Raw genomic sequence first — 24,005 nt, 5'->3', positions numbered from 1 at the left:
TAAGTCAACTTAAGTAAGGTGTAATTATATCCTATATGAATAAATAATTACAACAAAAAAACTCAACCACTCTTCCGGTATGAACAAATCATGAACTACATATGGGTGCATTAGCATTAGTTGCCATCAATGACAACATCTGACTACGTGTGCAGTGTCTGTTTCCAACAATCTCCCCCTTTGGCATTGATGACAACACTTATTAAAAAATGACACAACGTCGGACCAAAACCAAAATTGCAACATTCCAAAAGACCCCCCCCCCAAGCTTATTACAACATTTTTCACTTATCTACACTCCCCCTTTGACATCAATGGCAAAGATGGGGTTCCAGATGTCAAGCCAAAAACATATATATACACACAGACCTGACTTACAAAAACTTAAAGATATTTGAAAAGGTGTTCTTAATGAATCCAGGTGGCTATCCTAGCCCTTCTTGAGGCACTCCAAGATAGATATGAGAACACTGAATAGATGGGCCTACATCTTAGCTGATTTAAGGTCAGAGGGTTCACTGGCAGCCTAAGAATCCTTTAATTCACTTAGCATAATGCCCAACTTGGGAGCAATGAGACTCTGAAGTTCACTAACTCTGCCAATTGTTCTTTCCTTTTCATGGCTCAAACTCGCGATCTTGTCAAGTAGAGATATTATTTGATTTTCATGACTATTCATAGAAACTGATAATGGATCAACTGACTAAGATATTCGGGTTAATTCATTCTCATTCTCCTTGGACTTCTTCTCAATATCCTTGGTAAACTTGGACAATGATAGGCATGATTTGTAAATGTTTCCAACTTCGGATAATGCATCCTGCAAAATCCTAACACAAGCATCTAATGAAGCTCTGTCATCAACAATCATTCTCTTCAGTGTCTTGAGCCTCTTAGCATTGAATTCATTCTTAACCTTCACCTCAAATGACTTTTCCAAGGACTCAAAATGAGTATCCACTGAATTTATCAAACTCTTAAGTTGTCTGGATGGAGTGTCTGACATGCTCTTCTGAAATGTGGCCATTAAATTTTCCAAAACACCAGATGCAAGGGTATGCAGTTCACTATCTTCGATGTGAGATTTCAAGAGATCTTTCTTCATCTTATCAATCTATTCTTCAAAGAGGATGTTCCTCTTTCTCGCCTCTCGGACCGCCTCCTTAGAAATCCATATGATATTCACATAAGATTATACTTCCTTCCTGACTTTCCTTTTAATTTTCAGTTTCTTGAACTACTAGTGCAACTTTAAGCTCTTTTCAACATAGGTTATAAATCCCTCTTTAGAAGTGTCCACCGATTTGTTAAGCAAATGTTGAGCATATAGCTCAAGAATTTCTTTCTCCACCTCATACCCCATGAGCATGATCCAAGAAGTTCTAGGTTCCACAACTTCCATTCAGCATTGATCTGTATCTACCATGAAGAAAATTGTATCTTGATACTTCTCCATTACTGTCTTAGGGATCCTTTCTCTCTCATGCATCTCCTTCTGAAAATTCTTGAAGTAACCCTAGAGATTAGCATTCTGGACCTTATAATCATCGATATTATATAGATACTCTCTTACTTGCACTTCCACAGGTTTGTCAAAAGCCCATTGGACCTGTCCAACTCCCGAAACTTTATTCATGAAGTAGAAAAATAAGCACGGGATCAAGGTTTTGTATTTGAATGGATATTTCTTGAAGTTTGGCCGAGCTCTCTCAGTAATATCCACAACTAAAGGGGTTGCAATTTCAGAAGCAGCCATTTCAGAAATTCAAACTTCAAACTTGAAAGGTTTCACCGATAAATACCTTGACAACTGAATTAGGGTTCCTTGTCAAATCGCCTTCTTGATTTGAACTCGCTGAAATCCTTTCTCAGAGCTTTCTCAAACACCATCACTTCGAATGAAAAGCGATAAATGAAGTGTTTAAGTTGCTTTTTTATCTTCCAAATACCTAACTTTTAGGTATAATAAATGCACTTTGTGCTAATACTTCCGGATATCACACAATTCTTCAAGAAATCTTCTATAGATCTTCAAATTTGATAATAATATTCATAAAATCCTTCCAATAGACCAGTAATCATCAAACACAACTTCTGCAACCTACTGAAATCAAGCACAAATCTTAAATAGGGTGTTTATAAGATTTTCATGAAAACTCCCCAAAGGGCGGATGCCTTAGCTTAGATACCAGATGAAGTTCCAACACAGGAATCAAGTGTGGACCCACTCCCAGCATCATTATCGCTCTTCTTAAACCATGTACTATTCATCTGATCTTTGATCTCTTCAACTTTTGCTTTGCCCTTATCATCTACCTTCACATTCTTGTTCTTGTCTATCAGACCCTTCCTATTTACATTTCTGCTTCTGTAGTATTTTGCAATGTGATAGAATTTGTTGCAAGCATAACAAACAACATTTCCTTGCACAGGACTGAAGTTTGTGTGATTTTCTCTTGATCTGCATTGATTAGCAACATGTCCAAATATACCACATGCATAACATCTAACATTCCTTCTATTTTAAAAATTGTTCATCACACTTTTGCATTCATTTGCCTTATGACCATATTTATTGCATTTGAAACATTGACCAAAGAAAGATGGACCATTCTGATTCATTCTATTTCTTCATTGACTAGCCATATGACCAAATTTATTGCAAACAAAACAATTACCATTGAACTTATGAGCATTAGGTTGCCTTACCAAAGACTTCTTAGAATTGTTATTAAGATGTTCTAATTCGGTATTGTCTTGACCAGATCTAGAGATTTCACCTTTCTCAAATCCAAGACCTCTTGTGTCATTTGCATTCTTCTGGCTTTCAAGTATCTCATCAAGTCTACTTGAACTGATTCAGAACTTCTCCTTGTACTCATTTGCAATTTCAGGATCATATTTAAGAAGAAGGATCTCCTTTCCAAGTTGTTAGCCTCCATATTTTCGCTTGCACTACGTCTCTCGCATCCTCAAATAAGGAGTGTTTATTCAGTCTTACCTTGTATAATTCTTGGTTTTTATCTTGTTGAAGTTTTTCTTGAACTTGAACCTGTTGGTTAAACCTCTGCAAAGTTCAAAGTTCGAGTTCAACTGGAGCGGGTTGTATCGCAGCTTTAGTTTTATGTGTAAGGTCTTTGTAATTTTTGGTCATTGAACTTGAACTTTGAACCTTCTTTGGTTCAAGGTTCAAAGGTTCAACGCGCAGTTAAATGTGAAGACAAAGTGATTCATGAAGCATATTGTGGGCAAAGTTTGTGATTTTGAACCTTTTGATTGAACGCTGCAGGTTCAAGGTTCAAGGTTCAAGGTTCAAGTTTCAAGGTTCAAAGTTCAAAGTTCAAGGTTTGCAAGTTTAATTTTAGAGGTTCAAATTTAGAGTTCAGAGATTCATCAGATTAAACAGATGCAGGTTCAGAGTGTGTGAGTTCAAAATTCAGCGAGTTTAATAATCCAATAACATCGACATGAGTTGTAGTATAACATGTTGATTTACCAAACAAGCTGATAATGGTGATTTGTCTAAGGCTCGATGTATTTTGGAGGTGCTCCTGGAGTTGATTAATGTTAGTTTTAATGGCAGGGATGTTTTTAAAAATGATCATCGAGCTGAGAGTAAAAGTGTTTGGATGACTTTCGAGATAGCCAAACTAACACATACAAATTCCAACCTTCATTTTACAAAGGAAGATTCGACTTCTTGAAAGTTGAATTTAGTTATTAATCCATATGTTGATACAAAGGATAGCAGTTGATAACGTTTTCAAAGAATTGTTTTAGCAACATGGTATTACAGAAAATCTAAAGAGTTACAATCCTCCTCTATTATAAAGAGATCTTTGAAAATAGAGCTCATTTCTTCAAATGGCAGCTCAAAGTGGTGATCCATGTGTAAGTTTTGGCATGTATACTGTTTGTAGTTTCCAATGCAACCTGTAACCATGATTTTCTAAGACGGAAAAATGAGTCTTTGTGTGGGGGGCATAAATCTCAAATCCACTGTTGGATCTCAATTAATTTTTGATATGTTTTAGAAAACCTAGTTTTCTAAATCTTCACCAGAGAGATGCCAAAAATTATTTCTGGTTCGTAAGATATGGATAACAGAAAACAACACTGTCAAAACTGTCAATGACAGTCATAGTGATTGGGAGATACTTGAATTTTTACTCATATAAACTCAAACACTAAGGAAAGTGGGAAAGTATTTTCACCTATAAGTGAAAAAGTATTCATCGAGGCTAGGAAGGGAAATTATGTATTAAAATATTTGAGCTTTATTTCCCTAAAGGTGAGAATTGTATTCACGGGAATGTTAAGTGAGAAGGAAATACATAATCTTTTCAAGAATCAGTTATTGATAATTGAAAGTCTCTTAAAAAAAGGTGCTATATATATGTAATGAAAGGAAAGAGCCAAGATTTCTTTTCTTTTCTGTTGTTAAAAAGAGAGGGCAATGTAGTTTTCTAGACTACACAGTTTTATTTTTCAGAAGTGTTGAGTTTGCGAGCACACATTTTGGCATTGAGGAAATAAAGAAGATTTGTTGATCTGCGTATTTGAAAATATTTTCTTTTGGTTACTATGAGCTTCGTTTCTCTTGTAATTACCTTTCATTGCCTTTTCTGTTACATCAAACTGTGTATATGCATTTGATTCTAAAACTTTGATTTCAGAAATAATTTGTATGTTAGAAGAAATCTGTTGTTAGCTCTTTGTTTGGGTTTTCTGATTCCCCTTGTCCTTTGAGGCATGAGAGAGACTCGATCAGAGTCCTAGGCATTTTGATTCTATTGGAAAGGGTATTTTCGTGGGTGTGGGTAATTAAACTGTGTTTTACTTATCTTCTATTCACATCTGTGTCATGGCTATGAGCAGGTGTTAGTTGTCTTTATTGCTTTTTGGTTAAAAGCATATTCAAAAAGTATACATTTTTATCCAATGAAGGGAGTTGTACCTTCATATCAAAATTCAGAGAGCACTTGCACTCACCATTGCAAGTGACTCAACTATTGGTTTTTGTTTTTGTATTTCAATTTGGGCATTTGGGAGTCATTTTTAAAAGGTATTTAAGGACAAATCTCTTAACCAACACAAGCTCTTCCTTGGTTTCATGCAAATCATGCTCTAGTTGACCATTCTCACAACTAAGTCTGATGCATTCATTATATTTATCTTTCAATGACTGAGTAAGTTTCTCCTCATTCTTCTTACTTTCCTCAATCTCCTTTGTCAATTTCATCATGATGGTTTCCATCTCATTCTTCTAAACTACATTCTCTCTAGCAAGATTTTCACATTCCTTTGTCTTCTCCTTCAGGGCTTGGTCATTAATGCTTTGGCTCTCTTTCTCCTTCAGCTTATCAACAAGTTCCTTTCTCTTCTCTCTTTACTTGTTCAACTAATCTTTCACTGATTGGATGAAGTTCTCAGCATCTCTAATATTCACTTTCATCTGCCAAACCTCTGCTTGGGATTGATCAAGATCCTCAAGTGCCACAATAAGCTGATGTTGAATACTACTAGAATCCATTGATGCACCTACCCGGATCCTCCTCAAGCTGTTAGGCTTCCTCTGAGGAACCAGACTCTGATACCAATTGTTGGAATGAATGAATACTAATTGAGGGGGTGAATCAGTGTTCTACAATTTTTAACCTTATTAATCTGATTCTTCAACCATATAATACAAATCAACAAAAGAAAGATGCAAACACATAAAGCAAATATCCACAACACCATAACACCAACATTTTTACGTGGAAAACCAGTTAAGGGAAAAACCACAATGGGATTGAGACCCAAAATATTAATATGCTCTATTAGAAGTATAAAAATATTACATAGGGGAATGCACATGCATTCAGGCACATTGCCTAGAGCTCACTACTCAAATTACAATAAGGGCTACAACCCCAGAAGGCTCACTGCCTTACAATATCTTTTACAAAAGATAATTGGACTGTCTAGACTAAAAAATAGCATCTACAAATGCCTCGGTACAGTTCCAGTTAAGCACAAAACTCTTAATCACACAGTGCTCTACTATACTTCTCTATTCTGCTTTATTATGGACCACAAATCCTTCACTTGCGCACGTGAAACTACGCACAATCAGTCACAAATACTTTCCACATCTCCACTGATATCCAAAATGATCATATCAATCGATCTTTTATATCTGCAACATCAATTTGGGTCATCTATATGTCGGCTTCAAGAACACGACACAAATGATGAAACGTGTATACCAAGCTGGCTCAATCTGAACTCTAATGCATATATGGACCAAAAATAATTGTCCACACGCTTCCCAAATGTTGGCTAAACATTTTCGAACTAAAAAACAACCACCAAAATCGATCCACATAAGATCTGCATGATGATTATCCACACGAGACCATTGACGAGCACTGGTCTACCCAAAAACTTGTATACTGGATCTACTAACTCACATGACGATCATCACCGGAGATCACAAACCTAGAATATGGTAGATAACACCTCCATAATGCTTCCCTGAGATCTGCAACACAAGATATTTAATAAAAATGAAATGCCAACCAAAATACTGCATTCTACCAGATGTCCTATTCTATTTCACTGGACTAACCAAAACTCAATCACTCTTCTGGTATGAACAAATCATGAGTTGCGGATGGGTGCAATAGCATTATTTTCCATCAATGACAACATCTGACTACCTGTGTAGTGCCTATTGCCAACTTGATGTTCTATGGAGATGGAGAAGACTTTGCGAGAAAGACATGTCTGTTGAAAGGCCTGACGAACGAGATCGAGGAGGTTATAGTAGAGACAAAGATAAAGGACTTTGACAATGTCTTGTTGGATGTGAAAATCAATGAAGATGAGGATGCTAGTAACTTCTTGGAAGTTGAACCTTAGAAGAAGGAAGAGATTGTAGTGGAGTCAAGTCTTCGTGAAGGCTTGGAAAAGTTGACAACAATAGAGGAAAGTGAACAAAGAGTTGTAGTGGTTGATGCTTGATTGTAGTAGTAGAAACATAATGGCTCACATTGATTGGAGATAAAGGAACATGTCTTTGGGAAGGAATGAAAGAAGGAAAGAAAGAGATTGCAATTGTTGATGGTGTTGCAATAGAGATAAACATAAAGGTAAAGATGTAGCAAAAGTTGTGAAATGTCCTTTAGAGGGCATGAGGATGATGGAGAGTGTGGAGCAACCAAGTGTAGAGAAATTGGTTGCAAAGAAATAGATAGAAAAGGAAGAAAAGATTGTAGATGTTGCAACTGGCGATGCTATAGAGTTGTATGTTGATGTGGTGAGTGCAGAGGAGATTGCAAAGTGCATTTGGTGGAGGTGGTCTAACTTAGGTGAGCTAAACCCCACAAAGAAGAGAAGAGGATTGTTGAGTGCTGGGATGATGAGGAAAGAGTGGAGTGACATTTGGAGAATGTCAAATGATGGTGGAATATATAGTGCAAAGAAAATATGGTGGAGGAGGTCAGATTATGGTGGATTTGATTTCACACCAAGGAGCAAGAGAATGGAGAAAACTTGTCAAAAGGAGAGATTACTTGTTCTAGCTAAGCATTGGAAGAGGAGAAAAAGAACTAGTTGGAGGTACCTATTATATTGATGGGTTTTGCTTAAGATTTTTTACAAACTGAAAGGGTGGCTCTACCATCCAACTCCATTTTGTAAGACCAAGATCACAAAATTTTCTTACCTTGAGTGTTTAATGCAAGAGAATCTAGGGGTGAAGGATAGTCCTACATCATCCAAAAATAATGCTTATTTTTAATTCAATTAAGGTTAAAAAGATAAAATTAAATGCAAGCTACTATTGGTCTCTATATACCTAGGAAAGAGTCCAAGGGGATATAGGGGATTGAAATTATTAAATATTTGTGGCCTTTGTCTAAAGACAATTTTAATTTTCATGTGTGGGCATATATTTCTATCATTTATGATGCAAAAATCAAGACAACCCCCATCTTGGCATGTATTGGGGAAGGGGAAGAGTTGTGCATTCACATGTATTAGCTGCTTACAAAGAAAGATGAGAAAGAATCCTCTTTATGCATCCTCCTAGGTAAGTTGAATAGTCATCTACTGGCTATATGTTGCACTTCTTGATTGCTATTTGTTGCTATCTAAGAGGGGGATTGGGATTTCCATGAGGTACAACAGTGCTACAAAAGTGAGCTTTAGGCTAAAGCTTATTCATTCGGAGTTAATTTCTCTTCAAAGATAAAGAGTACTAGCTAAAGGGTGTAGAAGAGTAGCTTGTAGCTCTAGCTTGCAAATTGTAAAGCCCATGAGGCTATTGTAATTGATGAATTTTTATTTCATTGTATTGAGAAATAGAAGGCAAGTTATTTCTTGCAATTTTTTAAGTTATTCTCTTTGTAATGCTATGCATGAATATTGGGTGGATTAACCCTGGGTGGTGTAACCCTTCATCTAGTATAACAAAGCATGTGTTTGGAGTGCATTAGAGGATTCCCCTACATCATATTTCCCTTAATTTTACGCTTTTAATTTTCTTGAGAATGAAATGAATACACAATTTGAGAATTCCTCCAATATGTTGCTTCCTCTTCACGTCTCTTTTTAATCTTCTATCTTCTTTCAAGTTTGACTTTCCCTTTACATTCAATTGGCTTACTTAGAAAACATAACAAATCTCTAGAAATCCTCAAATTTATTTCTCATAACATTGAATGTTTTCTTTAACTCTATAATTGCATCAAAGTTTTGGCTTTATAAGATTGTCGGCTTTTGTTACCATTGATTCTTAGTTGGCACTTTATTTTATACTTTTCCCTTCAAGTAATACCAACTCAAATAATTGTCCCCTCTCACCAATGCTTTACTTTTTACCACCTGAGCATCTCTTAAACATTTTCTTCGACTAATATTAACTATTTAATTATGACATTCATTTAACACACTATAATGTCATATTCCATTACTCCTATTATTGACACGCATCACTACACAGTCACCTCTTGTAGCAATCACTTAGCCCCATGGAACAAAATACTCTCCTTTTTTGTTTACCTTCTGACATGACTTTCTTCCATGCATTCAAATCAAAACATTTTGGCATAGAATAAAATATAATTAAACCATGATAAATTCTTTTTTATATTATTTTAAGTGTGAATTTATTGAGAATCCCATTTTAAAATTGTATCTCATAAAAAATCTCACATATTCATATTGTCAAACAATTAAAACATCAATTTAACAACCAAAGTCAAATCATTATCCTTTAAAATCAAATTTCAAACTCAAAACATACTCAATTTAATAATAAAATCTAAGCCAACAATCAAAACAATTTCTAAACTATATTATAATTGTTTTGCTTTAGGAAGAAGTGAGGGGCTATTGGACACAACACTATAATTATGTTGATTGATTAGAATTAAGATGTTTTGATTTTAATATTTACAATAAAAACATTAAAAACTAAGAGATCCTTCCAAACATTTAAAGATATTTTATTCCCATCAAGGACGTGCCTTGTAAAAGCATCATAATCATATAAAATATGTTCATCAATAAATATTGACCTTGATTCCTTAATATGGCACATCAGGCTCCTCTAATCGTATATAGTCATATAAAATGCCATTAAATGGACCTGTATTCACCCTTTGTGTGAGGAATAATGTATTATTCCCATGTACCAACCAATAAGGATTTATTTGCATCATGAAAAGTTGGTAAAATCCATGAATTCCATGTCGAGCTACTGAATTGTCTTGTCCAATTAGTGGAGTCTCAAAATGAGGAGGCTCTACTTTTGGATCATTGCATCGCACCTTGCACATTTGAAGAAGGATAATATTAGATATTAAAAGATCAAATTATTTCATTTAAACATTTGAATGACATAAAACACATGGTAGAGAGATATAAATACCTGAAGAATAGAACGTGTTGGGGATGCAATTGATATGAACAACGTATAAAACCCAATTTGAATCAATGTATTAATTTGAAATTTGATTTGCCATGTTGTTCCTTGATATGTCCCATCATTTCTCTTCCTAACATTTAAAATTCATCATATAAATTTTTTTTTAAAAAACTAATTGATGAAACATACAAACAAAATCTTATCAAAGTCCCTTTTAATCTATATGTCCAACATGCTAAATATAAAATTCCTTTGTAGAGAAAATAAAGTAAATTATAAAAAAATGACAATTTAAAATTTAATAAAATTCCATGTTCCACAAAAAAAACATTTAGAGTGATTTGTAAAATGTCATGGTCATGGTTACCTTGATATGTGTTCTCTATTTCCTAAATTTATGAAATGAATCATCATATTGTATAGTTATTATTGATGGAAATGTCTATTTGTCATTTAAAAAGCATAAATGTAAAATGTAAGAAGTTGTGTATAAAGAGGTTTCAAGCTCCCTCATGGCCCCTAAATTATACAACTGTAAACATATTCTAAATATTTTCCAACAACTATCTTGAATACCCAATTTCTAAAGAACATTCGAATATAATTTCTTTAAATTGATCATACAACTTTAAATGCCTTTTCATGTACCTACTCACAAGAAGATTACATTTTTTTTCTTACTTTTATATCTTATAAAACGTTCACTTCCCTATCTACCATTTGGACTTTATGATAATGGATTCTAATTTCATGGGTAATTATAAAAATATAAATTAAAATAATGTAAACGTACTTTAAGGGAAAGTAAATCTTCTATCATTTAATTATTTATTTTCACATTTTATTAAATTTGTAGGTTTTTATTAAGATTTCAATCATCATAATTTCATCATAAAAGAATGTTTTGTTGCAAATATAAGTTCTTGTTGCCATTGATGTCAAGCTTGTTGATCCAAATATGTAACTTGGTGATATCTTTGGTTTGGATGTGATTTGGAGTAGTGCAATAGCAATGACAAAGTTTAGTGGTTCTGCAGATAATTGGTGACTAATTGTAGTCCCTTCATATGGTATATCAAGTTGTCATATAGCTTTTTCGAAGCTTTGGAGATGATCTTAGTGGTCCACATTTGGAATTATGTCGATCTAACTTCAAGTTTGTATAGTTATAGAGTGACAATGTACAAGAATGCGTTGTATTCCTCTATCTTCAAATTTTTGTGATGCAGTTCAATGATTTGTATTTGTTGGTATATGGTGATGCTAATTGAGCATTCGCAAGTGTTTTTGGTGGTCTGCATTGTAACTTGAGTAAGTTGTGTTGGTATGCATTAGTTGTTTTATCATTTGGAGTCAACCTATAATATTTTGGTTCATGTGGTAGCATGCAGATCCATAGGCATTGATTTGGGATGGATAGGAATGTGTGTTGACAAGGTGTGACGCTTCACATGTTTCATTTTAACTTCCACATTGCATCAAATATTGTTTTTGGCTGATTGTTTTGATCCTACACATTACATCTAATTAGGTTGACCTAATTTAGGTTGCTTTTGTTGCGTGCAATATAAAAGGAATGAGATCATTAGGTAGATGAATGGATGACTTGTGTGTAGGTTGACCTAATTTATGTTGCTTTGGTTATGTACAGTATAAAAGGAATTAGATCATTAGGTAGATGAATGAATGACTTGTGTGTGTTGTGCAAACTGCATGCGAAGTTTTGCAAAGGTTTGCAAGTACTATAGAGCAATAATGAAGGCAGTTTTAGATGTGTTTTGATAGTGACCTATAATTAGCATATCAGTGGATGCGGTTGCTTCCAATTCAATCATATTGATGTTTATATTTTATATGTAATCCATCTTTCCCTAAAGAAGTGATCTTCAGTGTTCGCAAGTCCTTTGTATCTTTCCTTGATATTGTGTGTCTCATTAATGCAAGTCCCTTGTATCTTTCCCTAAGATTGTGTGCCTTAGTCTTTCAAGTCCAATTAGGTGTTGTGAGCTTCCTTGGCCTTGAGACTAAAACATTGTAATCAATTATTCATATTGTGAGTGTGATTCTCATTGTATTTTTTCCCTCCTTTTGTTTTCCACGTAAGTCAATTGTTCTTGTGTGATTTGTGCTTTATGACCTTACATATTTCATAATTGCAGAAATAAGTTAATTGAGATTTGAAGTTTAAAAGATTATGAATTAGTTGTTTTAAGGTCTAGACTTATTCACCCTCCCCCCTCTTAGTCCTATGGTGTGTTCAACAATTGGTATCAAAGAAAGGTTTTTGAAGAAACAATCTAACAATTAAGCTAGATTTGGGATTTGAACACAATGTTTGCATCTGAAGATTTGGATGTTATGGAACAACATGAATGGCATATAAATGTAGTTGTAGATCTTGAAGGAGAACTAAGAGTTGCTTTTGTTGACCTGGATGAAAGTAGAATAAAGAACACGAAAGAAGAACACATTGGTTATCTGAGAAAGCAAGTTGAAGATAAAAAGAAGACCATTGATGATCTTGAAACAAAGCTACATATCAAATCTAGAGAATGTATCAAACAACAAGTGAACATGTTGAAAAAAGAGTTGAAAGAAGCAAAAGAGCAAATTGACAAGGGCTTGAAGCTTAAAGGTGGTGGTGAAATGCTTGATGCGATGCTAAGTGCTCATAAGGAAAATAAGGATAAAGGTAAACTTGGTTTTGAAAAGGGTGAAAGCTCTTACACTCTCATCAAAGAGGATAAAGGAAAGGAAAAGGTCAAGGATGAATTGAAGAAGACCAATGAAGATTAAAAAGGCCTTATTCTGGTCCAGAACAAGAAGAACTTCAAGAAGCCTCCTCTTGTTGAAACCATGTATTCATCACCCTTTAATGGTAACTTTTTTTCATGCAGTAAGTTTGGACATTGAGCTAGTGAATGTAGAATTTAGATTAGATCTCAATCATTAAATGGTCAATGCTACTTGTGCAATGAGTTTGGACTTAACACAAATGAGTGTAGAAGTAGGATGGTGTGGAATGGATATACAAACTATGGTAGAAATGTTCAATCTTTCAATCACTATTGTTATGCATGCAACAAATATGGGCACAAGTCTGTTGAGTACAAGTCTAATGTCAGAAGGAATGGACTTGGTTTGCAACGAGGTCTAACTTGTTATAACTGCAACAAATTAGGACATATTGCTAGATTTTGCATAAGAAAGAATGAGAAGACTTTTGATCCGATAAAGAAGATTGATGTCAATGAAGAAAAGGATAAGATGAAGATGGCATGGGTCAAGAAATCTGATGAGAATGAGGAAGGAAAGGAAGTGGATGGATTTGTACAAATTGATGGTGCAGATACTTCCTCCAAAAACTAGACTATATGCATTGTCAGAGGGGGAGAACTGATGGAAGATCTTATGAATCCCCTTGCAATTTAGATGCTAAATTGTTTTTAGCATAGCACATGATGTGAAGGCATTTCCGGAGCATTCTGGACGTTTGTGTTGATCCTCAGAGATGTTTGTGATTAAGGGTAAACAAAGTATCAACTTTTTGGTGTGTAATGGTAAAATGCATTTATGTCAAAAAACCCTAAGTAGGTGAACACAATAGATAAATTGGCTTTTTCGATTCATTTTGATCACTTGTGATACTGTAAATTTGAAAGATATTTAGTGTGGAAGACAATGCGATCAAGGCTTCTTTTGCAAACCCTTGGTTATTTGTTACAATTTGTGGTACATAATGGCTACTCCAATTGTTGTTGATCCATCTTTGAAGCCACAACTGGTATTCAAGCCTTACCATTTGTGGCTATGGTGAATGACGAGGAAGGAGCCTTTTTGAGGGTTTCGATAGACGTTGCTTACACAAAAGATGTTAGGGTTTATATTCATGAGCCCTTGATAGAGGTGAGCCATGTAAAGTTCAATTATTTGTGGAAGAAATTAGTAGAGGATGATTTGATGACATACAAACCCAAGTACAAGCACATTCCCAAGCTAGGTTTGAACATTTGGAAGGATTTCCCTAACTTCGGCTATAATAATGCATGGATTCGGATTATTTTGAGTCAGATTCATAGTGATATCATGTATTTTGATCAACCTCACAGAATCACAAAGGATGCCATTAGGGCCTTGACTGGGATATGCTCCTCCAGTGCTATCACAGTGATGAAAATGATGAAGAACAATATGGTAGCGTGGTTGATTGGTTCAGTATCTAATAAGAGATTGATGACAATAGAAGATATAGTTGATCCGGGCATCAAGTATGTTACAAAGGGTGTGGCATATAAGGTTTACATCCAAAACTATGAGGATTCTGCCACAACCACCGCAATCTATGTTGCATATCAAATGGTGGTTCAGGGTGAAAAGTTTGATCTGTGTGAACTTTTGAGATAGCAATTGATTGAGGACCTTGAGAATAACAAGAGTGAAAAGTATCCATTTAGGTAATGGGTCGATGATTGCATGTTTGGCTTTCATGTTTACGAATGAGGTTCTAGGTATAGGGAATAAGATGAGGGACAAGTTTCGTCCCATTGGAGTACAAATCAAACAACATATTAGAAGCATTAAGAATGATGCAGATGAGTATAACAAGCAATATTGGGATTGGTTTAAAAGTTTTCAAAGCAAGATGCAAGCTAGATGGAGGATCCCTAGTGAGTTGGTTATAAAATACAAGAGTGAAATTACTTTTCTAGTGAGTAGAGACAACTGTTACATAGAGGTTGTTGAAATGAGGATTGCATGGTTGTCTGAGTTACCTTATGAGGTATCTCCATAAGAAGTTGAGAAGAATACTGACACTTTATTGAAATTGGAAGTTGATCCAAATGAAGACATGTTTGGAACTACTACAAAGACATTGAATAGAATAATCAAGGAGAAAGTTGATAAAGGACATCCAAAGAGAATGGAGAAGCTCTATCAAAACTTAATTTGCCTATAATTGAAGAGGCAGTTGGGAAGCAAGCATTGAGGTGGACTAGGTCAATCTTTGCCTAAAGATTGGTTACTCTGAAACCCCAGCTAGATATGTGACAAGCAAGAAGAAAGGACCAAGACCTAAACAAAAGGCTACAAGAGGAAGGAAAGGTTTGGAGCATGTGGTTGAGGAAGTTGAGGACAACAACACCGATGAAGAAGTTGAAAAAGTAAAGTTTGTAATCGAGACGAGGTTAGCAAGGGAAAAAATCAAGATTGGAGATGATGAGAGCGAAGAGGAAAAGGTGCTTCTTAGTGAAAGGAAGAGAACTTAGCTCTCTTTGACAGAGATTCCAACCAAGAAGAGGAAGCAAGTGAACAACCAATGAACAAGAAGGAGATGTGTACTCCTTTGATTGATGCTAATTATTGATTGTTTGACCTTGATAGTTTGATAAGTTCTATTTGTGTACATGGTTCCTTGGATGAGATAGTAGAGTTATATGTTAAGTCCTATTAGGCTGATAGAGAGAAGATAGAAGAGGTCATACTCAAGTATTTGATTACCTTTGATAATATTAGAGGTTTTGGGCAAAAATATAGAAACATAAAAAAGATTTTTACACATAGAATAATTGGCTTCAATTTCCACATTCTCACATTCGTTCCATGCATACACTTATAGGATTTTTTCAGATCCTATTTTATAGGGAACAACCCAAACAAAATTCCTATTCATATTGAGTTGTTTTTAAGAAATCAATATGTACCACTATTCTAATAACCTATTTAACAAACCATGTGACATAATAATATTAAGTTGTTTCTCAACAACTTAATATTATGACACTTATCAACATAAATACTAATTTCTAACACCTATGTGAACACTAACTCCCAACAACCCCCTTAGTGTGAACATGGGGATAAATTACATCACAATACTTGATGATTGCACTCAATAGCTCACCAAAAATATAAGGTAAGAGTAGAGGCATACACACATACTCATGAGAAGCAGTCCTAGCCTCACTATGCTTAGTGTACTTTCATTCAAGGATGGGGGCAAACACATATACCCATGCAAACGAGGATAGGGACTAACACATCTACCCAAAGTATTACATTAACTTTGGAGAGGTACAGACACATCTATCCAACATCAAGGTTGTGAATAGGGACACACACATCTGCTCACAACAATTATGATTGGGGACACACACATCCAATCATAATCATCGACTCTTGTGATTGGGGACACACACATCCAATCATAATCATCAACTCTTGTGATTGGGGACAAACACATCCAAGCACTACAATAAAAAGCTTAAACACCAAGCCCTTGTTGTTGCATATGCAACCACCATTATAGATCATTGCAACTTTGATCACAAATGACATGAGACAATTACTGCTGCCACCTGGAAACTGATCTTGGCTTTAGTCATTTTGGCACAAATAGTTTTGTCACTAATGCAATTTCACAACCTCGTCGCCAATGACTAACGAAAGGTCGTTGAATGTCCTCCAACGTCCCGTGCCTCCATCCTCCAATATATTTGCTACTTAGCAAATTTGGCTTTTAAGGCTCGTTTCACAATTGCAAGGAAAGAATATCCCCACCTTGCCCTCGGGTACCCCCGATCATGCACTCTAATTATAAATGAGATAATTTGTATTCAACACTTTTAAATTTTTACAAAATAAATAATGACTCAAAAATGATTTTGACAACACACTATATTTTGTTAGATGTACTTTTGATAACATGGCTTGATGCTAATAGAAAAAAACACAAATTTACATATACTACTATTTGTTAAGACATAAGCATAATCTACAACCCCAAATTAGCACCTCCAACTATGCCCGTATGAGAAAGAATTACCTACACCGTTTTGTAAAAAATGATCCATGATCTTAAAAAAAATAAAAATTTACCTACACCGATTTGAACAAGTTGATCCATGACAATAACATTTCTCAACCAAGGCTCTTAATTCCATCTTCATATATTGTCGGTCTTGGAATTTTCACAGCCAAACACTACATACTAGGGCTCCAGGGCAAGATATCATCACTGTCTAGCAAAGAAAATAGATCAGTGTGCAGCTTACTCCTTTGAGAAATTCAACACTCCTTTTCCTTCAAATCTTCAAGTGTGAGCAGTGTAGGCCCGCAAAAATCTAATTTAGCCACATTTCTATCTAAGGCCTGCATAGTGTCGTTTACGAGGATTCTCACCACATGAAAAAATAGACCATGATTGGTGAAGAACCGATGGGATTCCATCTCTAAGCCCAAACTCTTCTATTGTCTTCGGCCTAAGATTTTGTCCACAAAGTATTCATAGTGAGCTCGTAAAAATATGGGAGGTGAGCAATTGACGATTGGGAAGCTCCAAGAATTTGAACTCCTGATGCTGATCAAGCCAATGTTGCAGAAGAAAAGGAAAATAATTATGAGAACGCAAAATAAGAACCTACCTTGACATTGAGCTTTACCATTAATCTTCCACTCCTCTTGCAGCGAACACTCCTTACACTAAACTGCTTGGAGACCAGGTCAGAAATAAGTGACTGTGGATTTGTTGTGAACTAAATCCTGAAGTCATTTTAATTGCCTTGTCGGGCTTTTGATGAGGCATAGCGCATATCAGAGATTCTTTTCTTCAAACCATGTTCTTCTCAAAATGGCGACTCAACATCTTTTATTATGGGACCTCCTTGGGCATTCACTTCACCACAATATCAACACCTCATAGAGCCAACACCATCAGTAAGGTGTTTGTCTTACAGATAAGTATATAAAAAAAATAGACGCCTTTGCTACTGGTTCCAACCACACCACTTCAACCCAGTCACCTCTATTGAATAGATCTATGCCTGTTGAGATCACAAATGCAAACAAACTCACACCAGATCTATTGGCTTACTACAAATGGTTAGCAGATTGAGAAGAATCTTCACGCCAAAGGTGAATACAACTGCTCTGAGATATTTTCTTTCTGTATTCTAGCACTTGCTATGATCTAAAAAGCGACATTTAAATCACATCCACTTTATGGATGAGCAGTATTTTGGGGACTCGATCTGATGATCGGATATCGGGAAGTGAATAGCACAACAAAATGACAGGTTCTGTAGAGAGTAAGTAGTTGAGGTGATTCAATGCCCTATGACACACAACAGAATTTACAGCCTAAATATAACAACCTACCTATTCTAAAGCTTATAGCATACCAACACTAAATAGACAGTAGCTACAAATACAAAACCCGAGATTTGTTAATCGCTCTCATACCATATCAAAGATTTTGGGCAGAAAAATAGAAACATAATTTTTTCTTTACATAGAATAATAGGCTTCAATTTACACATTCTCACATCCTCACATCCGTTCCTTACATATAGAATTTTTTAGATCCTATTTAATAGGGAACAACCCAAATAAAATTCTTACTACAATTCAAATTTTCTATTTAACAAATCATGTGAGATAATAAAATTAAGTTGTTTCTCAATATTATGACACTTATCTGTTGGATATTGCTGCTGCTAGGATATGTTGTTGTCATTGATGTCAACATATTCCTGTGTTCTTGTGTTGCAGAGAGCTGTTTGGTACTCCGGTGATTGCATTGAGTTGATATGGCTGATTTATCTGTTTGGAATGCTGGAATACTTCACTCCTTATTGATTTCAGTGATTTGAAAGTTTACTTGCTCATATTATTTGATCTGGTTTGTAGTTCAGTCTTTCTGCTCTGTGGTTGGCAGAGTTTGGTATTTGATCCAGTGAGCTTTGGTATGATCATATTTTTGGATGTGGATTTGGGAGAATGTTTTGGATGTTCATGTGTATCTTCAATTCAAATGGGTCGTGATTTGGTGCTCCGCAAGTTATCTTTCTAATCCGAGTTGTTGTTGTTTGGTGTTTATGAGAGTTAGTATGTTGATCAATGAAGATTTGAATAAGTGGTGTTAGTGCAACTATTGCGGATGGTTCTAATATGCTTATTGGTCTTTCCTGATCGTGTCTTATTTGTCTTGGTGGTCCGCATTGATCTTTGTACGCGTTCTTAGTGATTTTGCTGATCCGGTGATATTCTTCGTGTTATGCGGTATTCCTGGTGGTGTAACGTGTTGCGGTTGATCTTGGCGAGATTTCCGGTGGTGATGCCTATTTGGAGAGTTGATTTAGGTCCATGCTATGTCATATATGTCATTATATTGGTCCGGTGGTTGATCTATGTATCATGTGATGTAATCTTGTAATTAAGGGTTGAGGGCTTGACCGACCTTGTAGTCAAAGTTGATGAATTGTATAAATAGGTGATATAGTCATGTAATTTGTAGGTTGATGGTGTGTTTGCATTATCTGAGAGTGGTGTATGTGTGCATAAGCGAATTTATCCTTTGGTATGGTGTATTGAGCAGATATTGTTGCAGGGCAAACAAATGTGCTTAACCGGAACTGTCATCAGGCATAAGGAGATGCTATATTTGTAGTTCATGTAATCCGGATTGTAGTCCGATCATTATTGTAAGGTAGTGAACCTTCCCTTAGGGTTGGAGTCTTCTGGGTCATCTTATCTTGAACAGTGAGCTCTAAGTAGTGTGCCTGAATGCATGTGCACTCTCAATTGTAATATTTACACATACTACTGCAGAGTATCATCTTATTGTGAGTAGGTTCCCATCGTGGTTTTTCTCTTAACCGGGTTTTTCACATCAAAAATCTTGGTGTTATGTGTTGTGGTATCAATGTCCTTATCTTTATTCTTTCTATAGTTGGTTGAAATCTGAGATTGTGCTTAAATTGTTAAATTTGGTGAAAACCGATTCACCCCCCTCTCCTCCCCTCCTCTCAGTTTTCCTTCTTAGTTGCTGCTAACATTATCAACATAAACTCTAATTTCTAACACCTATGTGAACACTAATTCCCAATAGATAACACTATTAGTGATATTGTTGGCATGTTGTTGCAGGAATTATTAGAATCTACGTCAGCAAGGAGAAGAGATGCATCGATGGAGTCCAATATGAGGACATGAGCTTTGGGCATGGTGTGCAACCCTTTATCTAAGGAGGATAGAACTAAGATTGTGTAGGAACACAATACAAGATTAAGAACTAAGTAAAGATTAAATTTCATAATGAGACCAGATCCAGATGACATTCAAAGGATGGTTGGATAGGTTGAAGATGTTGCAATTGAGGATGTAGAAGATTTGAAGAGGACTTTATCTTCTCCTCCGAAAAAAACAAAACATTGGAACTGATTTGGAAGGCATTTGTCATGGCACAAGCAGTACTGGAGCTAATCCGAAGAAGAAAACAGACAAGCAACTAATCATATATGTTGATTTGGAGAAGAAAGGTGAAGATACAGGTGTAGGAACTAGTCTAGATGGCTAGATGAATATAGATGAAAATGTGGCAAAAGTATTTCAGGAGGAGCAAACAGAGGGGAAGGAGAAGACAAAAGAGAGAAGGAGAGCTTAGAGAAGGAAAAGGAGAAGGAGAAGGGAACAAAGGAAGAGAGGAGTATGTTTGGTGGAGAATCTTTTAGACTTTTCAAAGATTCTATATCAGAATTGTTACTATTGCAGATGAAGTTTGCACCGGTGGTTACTTCAAAGGTAGTTTAGGTACCTATGTCCCAACGTCATATGGACCTTAGCCAGTTGTCACCCCTTCACATGTTACATATGAGTGATGTTCTCCATCATCTCTCAGGTGGAGTGTACAGAATTGATCAATAATACATTGAAGTTTCTTCATGAAAAATTTCTAAAGGTTATGCTAGATGAAACTTTGAGTAATGCGGAGCAACTACAGGTGTTGCTTAAGGGTCTAAATGATCATGCATCTAGCCTAGAAGCAACTATTTTAAGGGATGTAGAGAAGAAAGTAAAAGAGAAGAGGACAAAGGAGTTAGTAGATAGGTGTGCATATGCACACACGCAACTAAAAGATAGTATAAGCGTGTTTGAGAAGATTGTGGATGATGTAGTGGTCATGTACCAATTTTGTCATCAATGGCCAATATCCACTAAGGAGATCAGAGATCAAATGGATAAGGTAGAGGCACAGATTGTACAGCTTTCTAGTGTGGTAGATTTTAAGAAAGATGTTTATAGCAATGGCAGAGAGCAATTGAAAAATTCACACCTAAAGTTGAATCTACTCAATAACCAAAGGGAGGAGATAAAGAAACGATTTAGTTTTCTGAGAGATGTAGTGGATCTAAAGCTCACTAGTATGGTGAAATTACCTGAAAACTCTCAGAAATTAGATGGATCATTAATGTTTCCGATTAGCTGCGCAGAGGTGGAGGATCTTCTATTTGAAGATCGAGTGTCAATTGTTGAGACATGGACCAGCTAGGACTTGAACCTAGGACCTTCCATACGCTGCTGGAGTGCTCTACCACTGAGCTACTAGCCCCTCTTGAACCAGTCCATCGTTGGTCCGGGTGTGGCTTATTTCCAACACCAACACCCCCCCTTAAGCCACACCTCTCGTGTGCTTGGACTTCTAGCCTGGACATGGCTCTAATACCATGTTGAGACATGGACCAGCTAGGACTCGAACCTAGGACCTTCCATACACTGCTGGAGTGCTCTACCATTGAGCTACTGGCCCCTCTTGAACCAGTCCATCGTTGGTCCGGGTGTGGCTTATTTCCAACACCAACATCAATGTGTATTGTTGCCCTCTGTGAGAGATGAATGTAAAACTACTTTGTCGCAACTTAAGGTTATTCATAAAAGCATTATGCCACCTTCTTTGTAAGGTACTTTAGTTCCTATCGGCAAGACACTTTTTCTTTTGTATATATCGATTATGTAGAAAGTGTTTTGGAGTATAGTTTTAGCTTTTACTTTCAAGGTTTTGTTGTAGATAGGGGGAGTAATGATGAGATGTAGATTGAATTTCTTCTATTGAGGAGAGACCATTTGCTTTTGATGTCAAAGGGGGAGTGAGTTTGTAGTTGGCACAAGTGTTGCTGTTAATAACAAAGGGGCAGATTGTTGCAAACATGAGTTCTTGTTGTCATTGATGTCAAACTTGTTGATTCAAATACATAACTTGGTGATATATTTGGTTCGAATATGATTTGTAGTAGTGCAGTAATAGTGGCATTGTTCAATGGTTTTACAAGTAGTTGGTGACTAATTGCAGTCACTTCATATGGTATATCAAGTTGTAATATAGCTTCTTTGAAGCTTTGGAGATGATCGTAGCGGTCCACAGTTGGAGTTATGTCGATATGAGTTCAGGTTTGTATAGTGACAGAGTGACAATGTACAGGAATGCAACACAAATATTTTGTGATGCAGTTTGATGATTTATATTTGTTGATATCAAGTGATGCCATGTTGAGCATCTGCAATTGTTTTTGGTGGTCTGCATTGTAACTTGAGTAAGTTGTGATGGTAGCCCTTAATTGTTTTATCATTTGGAGCCGACCTATAATATTTTGGTCCATTGATTTGGGATGAATAGGAAGGTGTGTTGACATGATGCGATGCTTCACACATTTCATTTTGCCTTCCACATTGTATTGAAGATTGTTTTTAGGCAGACTATTTTGATCTTACACGTTACATCTAATTAGACCGACCTTATTGATGTTGCATTGGTTGCGAATGGTATAAAATGAATGAAATCATTTTGTAGATAAATAGATGAGTTGTGTGTGATGTGCAGAGTGCATGTGAAGTTGTGTAAAGGTTCACAAGTATAGTAGAGCAGTAATGAAGGCAATTTAAAATGTGTTTTGACAGCTTTAATAAGCATATTAGTGGATGTGGTTGCCCGCAGTTCAATAATATTGATGTTTCTCTTTTATATGTAATGTATCTTGCTTTGAAGAAGTGATCTTCAATGTTTGCAAGTCTTTTGTATCTTGCCCTACAATTGTGTTTCTCAGTAATGCAAGTCCTTTTTATCTTGCCCTAAGGTTGTGCACCTTAGTCTTGCAATGCCAATAAGGTGTTGTGAGCTTTCTTGAACATTTTAATCAGTTATTCATATTGTGTGATTGATTCTCACCGTGGGTTTTACTTTCTTGGGTTTTCCACATAAATCTAATGTTCTTGTGTGTGTTGTGCTTTATGATTTTGTGTTTCATAATTGCATAAATAAGCTATTTAAGATTTGAAGTTTAAAGGATTATGAATAAGTTGTTTTAAGGTTCGAATTGATTCATAATTCATGATAAATTGAATCTACACTAAATATGTGGATTCTCAAAAGTAATTGTTGGTCAATGATGACCTACTAAAATTCTTATCAAAGAAGTCATGGTCAAACCATGCAACAAAAAAAAATCTTCACACAAACATTTGAGTACGTATCCAAGCCTATTTTTTCCTAGGGAGGTTCATGATTATTTGCATTAAGATTCAACGAAGATATCTTACGAAATGTATTTTTACCCCCAAACTTGTGCATGGTGCATTGTGTTACCTTTTGTTCAAAGCACTTTATCCTAATGGCTTGCACTCACTATGTAAAACTCATTCATCACCATTCAAAACGGAACTTAGGGGATTACGAGTCATGAAATGATTTCTAATTTAGGCTTAATAGAGTTTGATAACATAATATAACCATTGAAGAAGAAAATCTGAATAAAGGGTTTTAAAAGGCTTACAATATGAGCATGGAATATTCTAGAAGTGATTTTTATCATTGAACAATGAAATAACCTATTGTATCAAGGACAAAAATTGCAACATACACTCATTGTTGAAATGTTGAATAATCCTAGTCATGTCAAAGAATTTGATAATATTATAATTTTTTCATTTCATTTGTCTTCTTAATCTACTTTTGTTGTCCACTTTTATTAGTATTTTCATTTTCATGTTAGGGTTGCACAAATAGGTTGTCTTTTTCACTAGAATGTCTATCTATGATTGGATCAAGTGGTATTGAATCCTAGTTGTAGATATGTTTTTTTTTAGTAAGTAAATAGCTGGATAGGCCATCACCTATATTGATAGAAGAGGAAATATACATCCGCCAGAGGTGTCTGTATACCGTTTTCTCCATCCAAAAAGTTGGGTTAGATCCAACAACAAAACAAGAAACACAAAAAAGGTCACTAATTGGCACCTATTCTACAAAACTGCTCTGGCC

The 24,005-nt window shown here is 35.6% G+C and overlaps 1 protein-coding gene across 2 annotated transcripts in view; it reads right to left on the bottom strand.

Annotated features, from left to right (window-relative positions):
- Positions 1 to 9,381: 9,381 nt before the first annotated feature.
- The window catches only part of LOC131063388 (probable rhamnogalacturonate lyase B), a 263,290-nt gene continuing 248,666 nt past the window's right edge, over positions 9,382 to 24,005 (bottom strand). The window contains exons 14-15 of one of the 2 annotated variants that reach the window (XM_057997193.2): positions 9,920 to 10,046; positions 9,382 to 9,818 (exon numbers count right to left, since the gene is read on the bottom strand). In XM_057997193.2, the coding sequence (XP_057853176.1) occupies positions 9,576 to 9,818; positions 9,920 to 10,046 (370 nt within the window). In that variant the 3' untranslated portion in view covers positions 9,382 to 9,575. Of the gene's footprint in view, positions 9,819 to 9,919; positions 10,047 to 24,005 lie in introns of those variants that run through there. The other variant, XM_057997194.2, reaches the window with a different exon arrangement.

This window comes from Cryptomeria japonica, chromosome 10 (assembly GCF_030272615.1).
Source record: "Cryptomeria japonica chromosome 10, Sugi_1.0, whole genome shotgun sequence".
In the NCBI taxonomy this organism is placed as follows: Eukaryota; Viridiplantae; Streptophyta; class Pinopsida; order Cupressales; family Cupressaceae; genus Cryptomeria; species Cryptomeria japonica.
The sequence above is the reverse complement of the archived record's forward strand: the minus strand, read 5'-3'. Positions and strand labels throughout refer to the sequence as shown.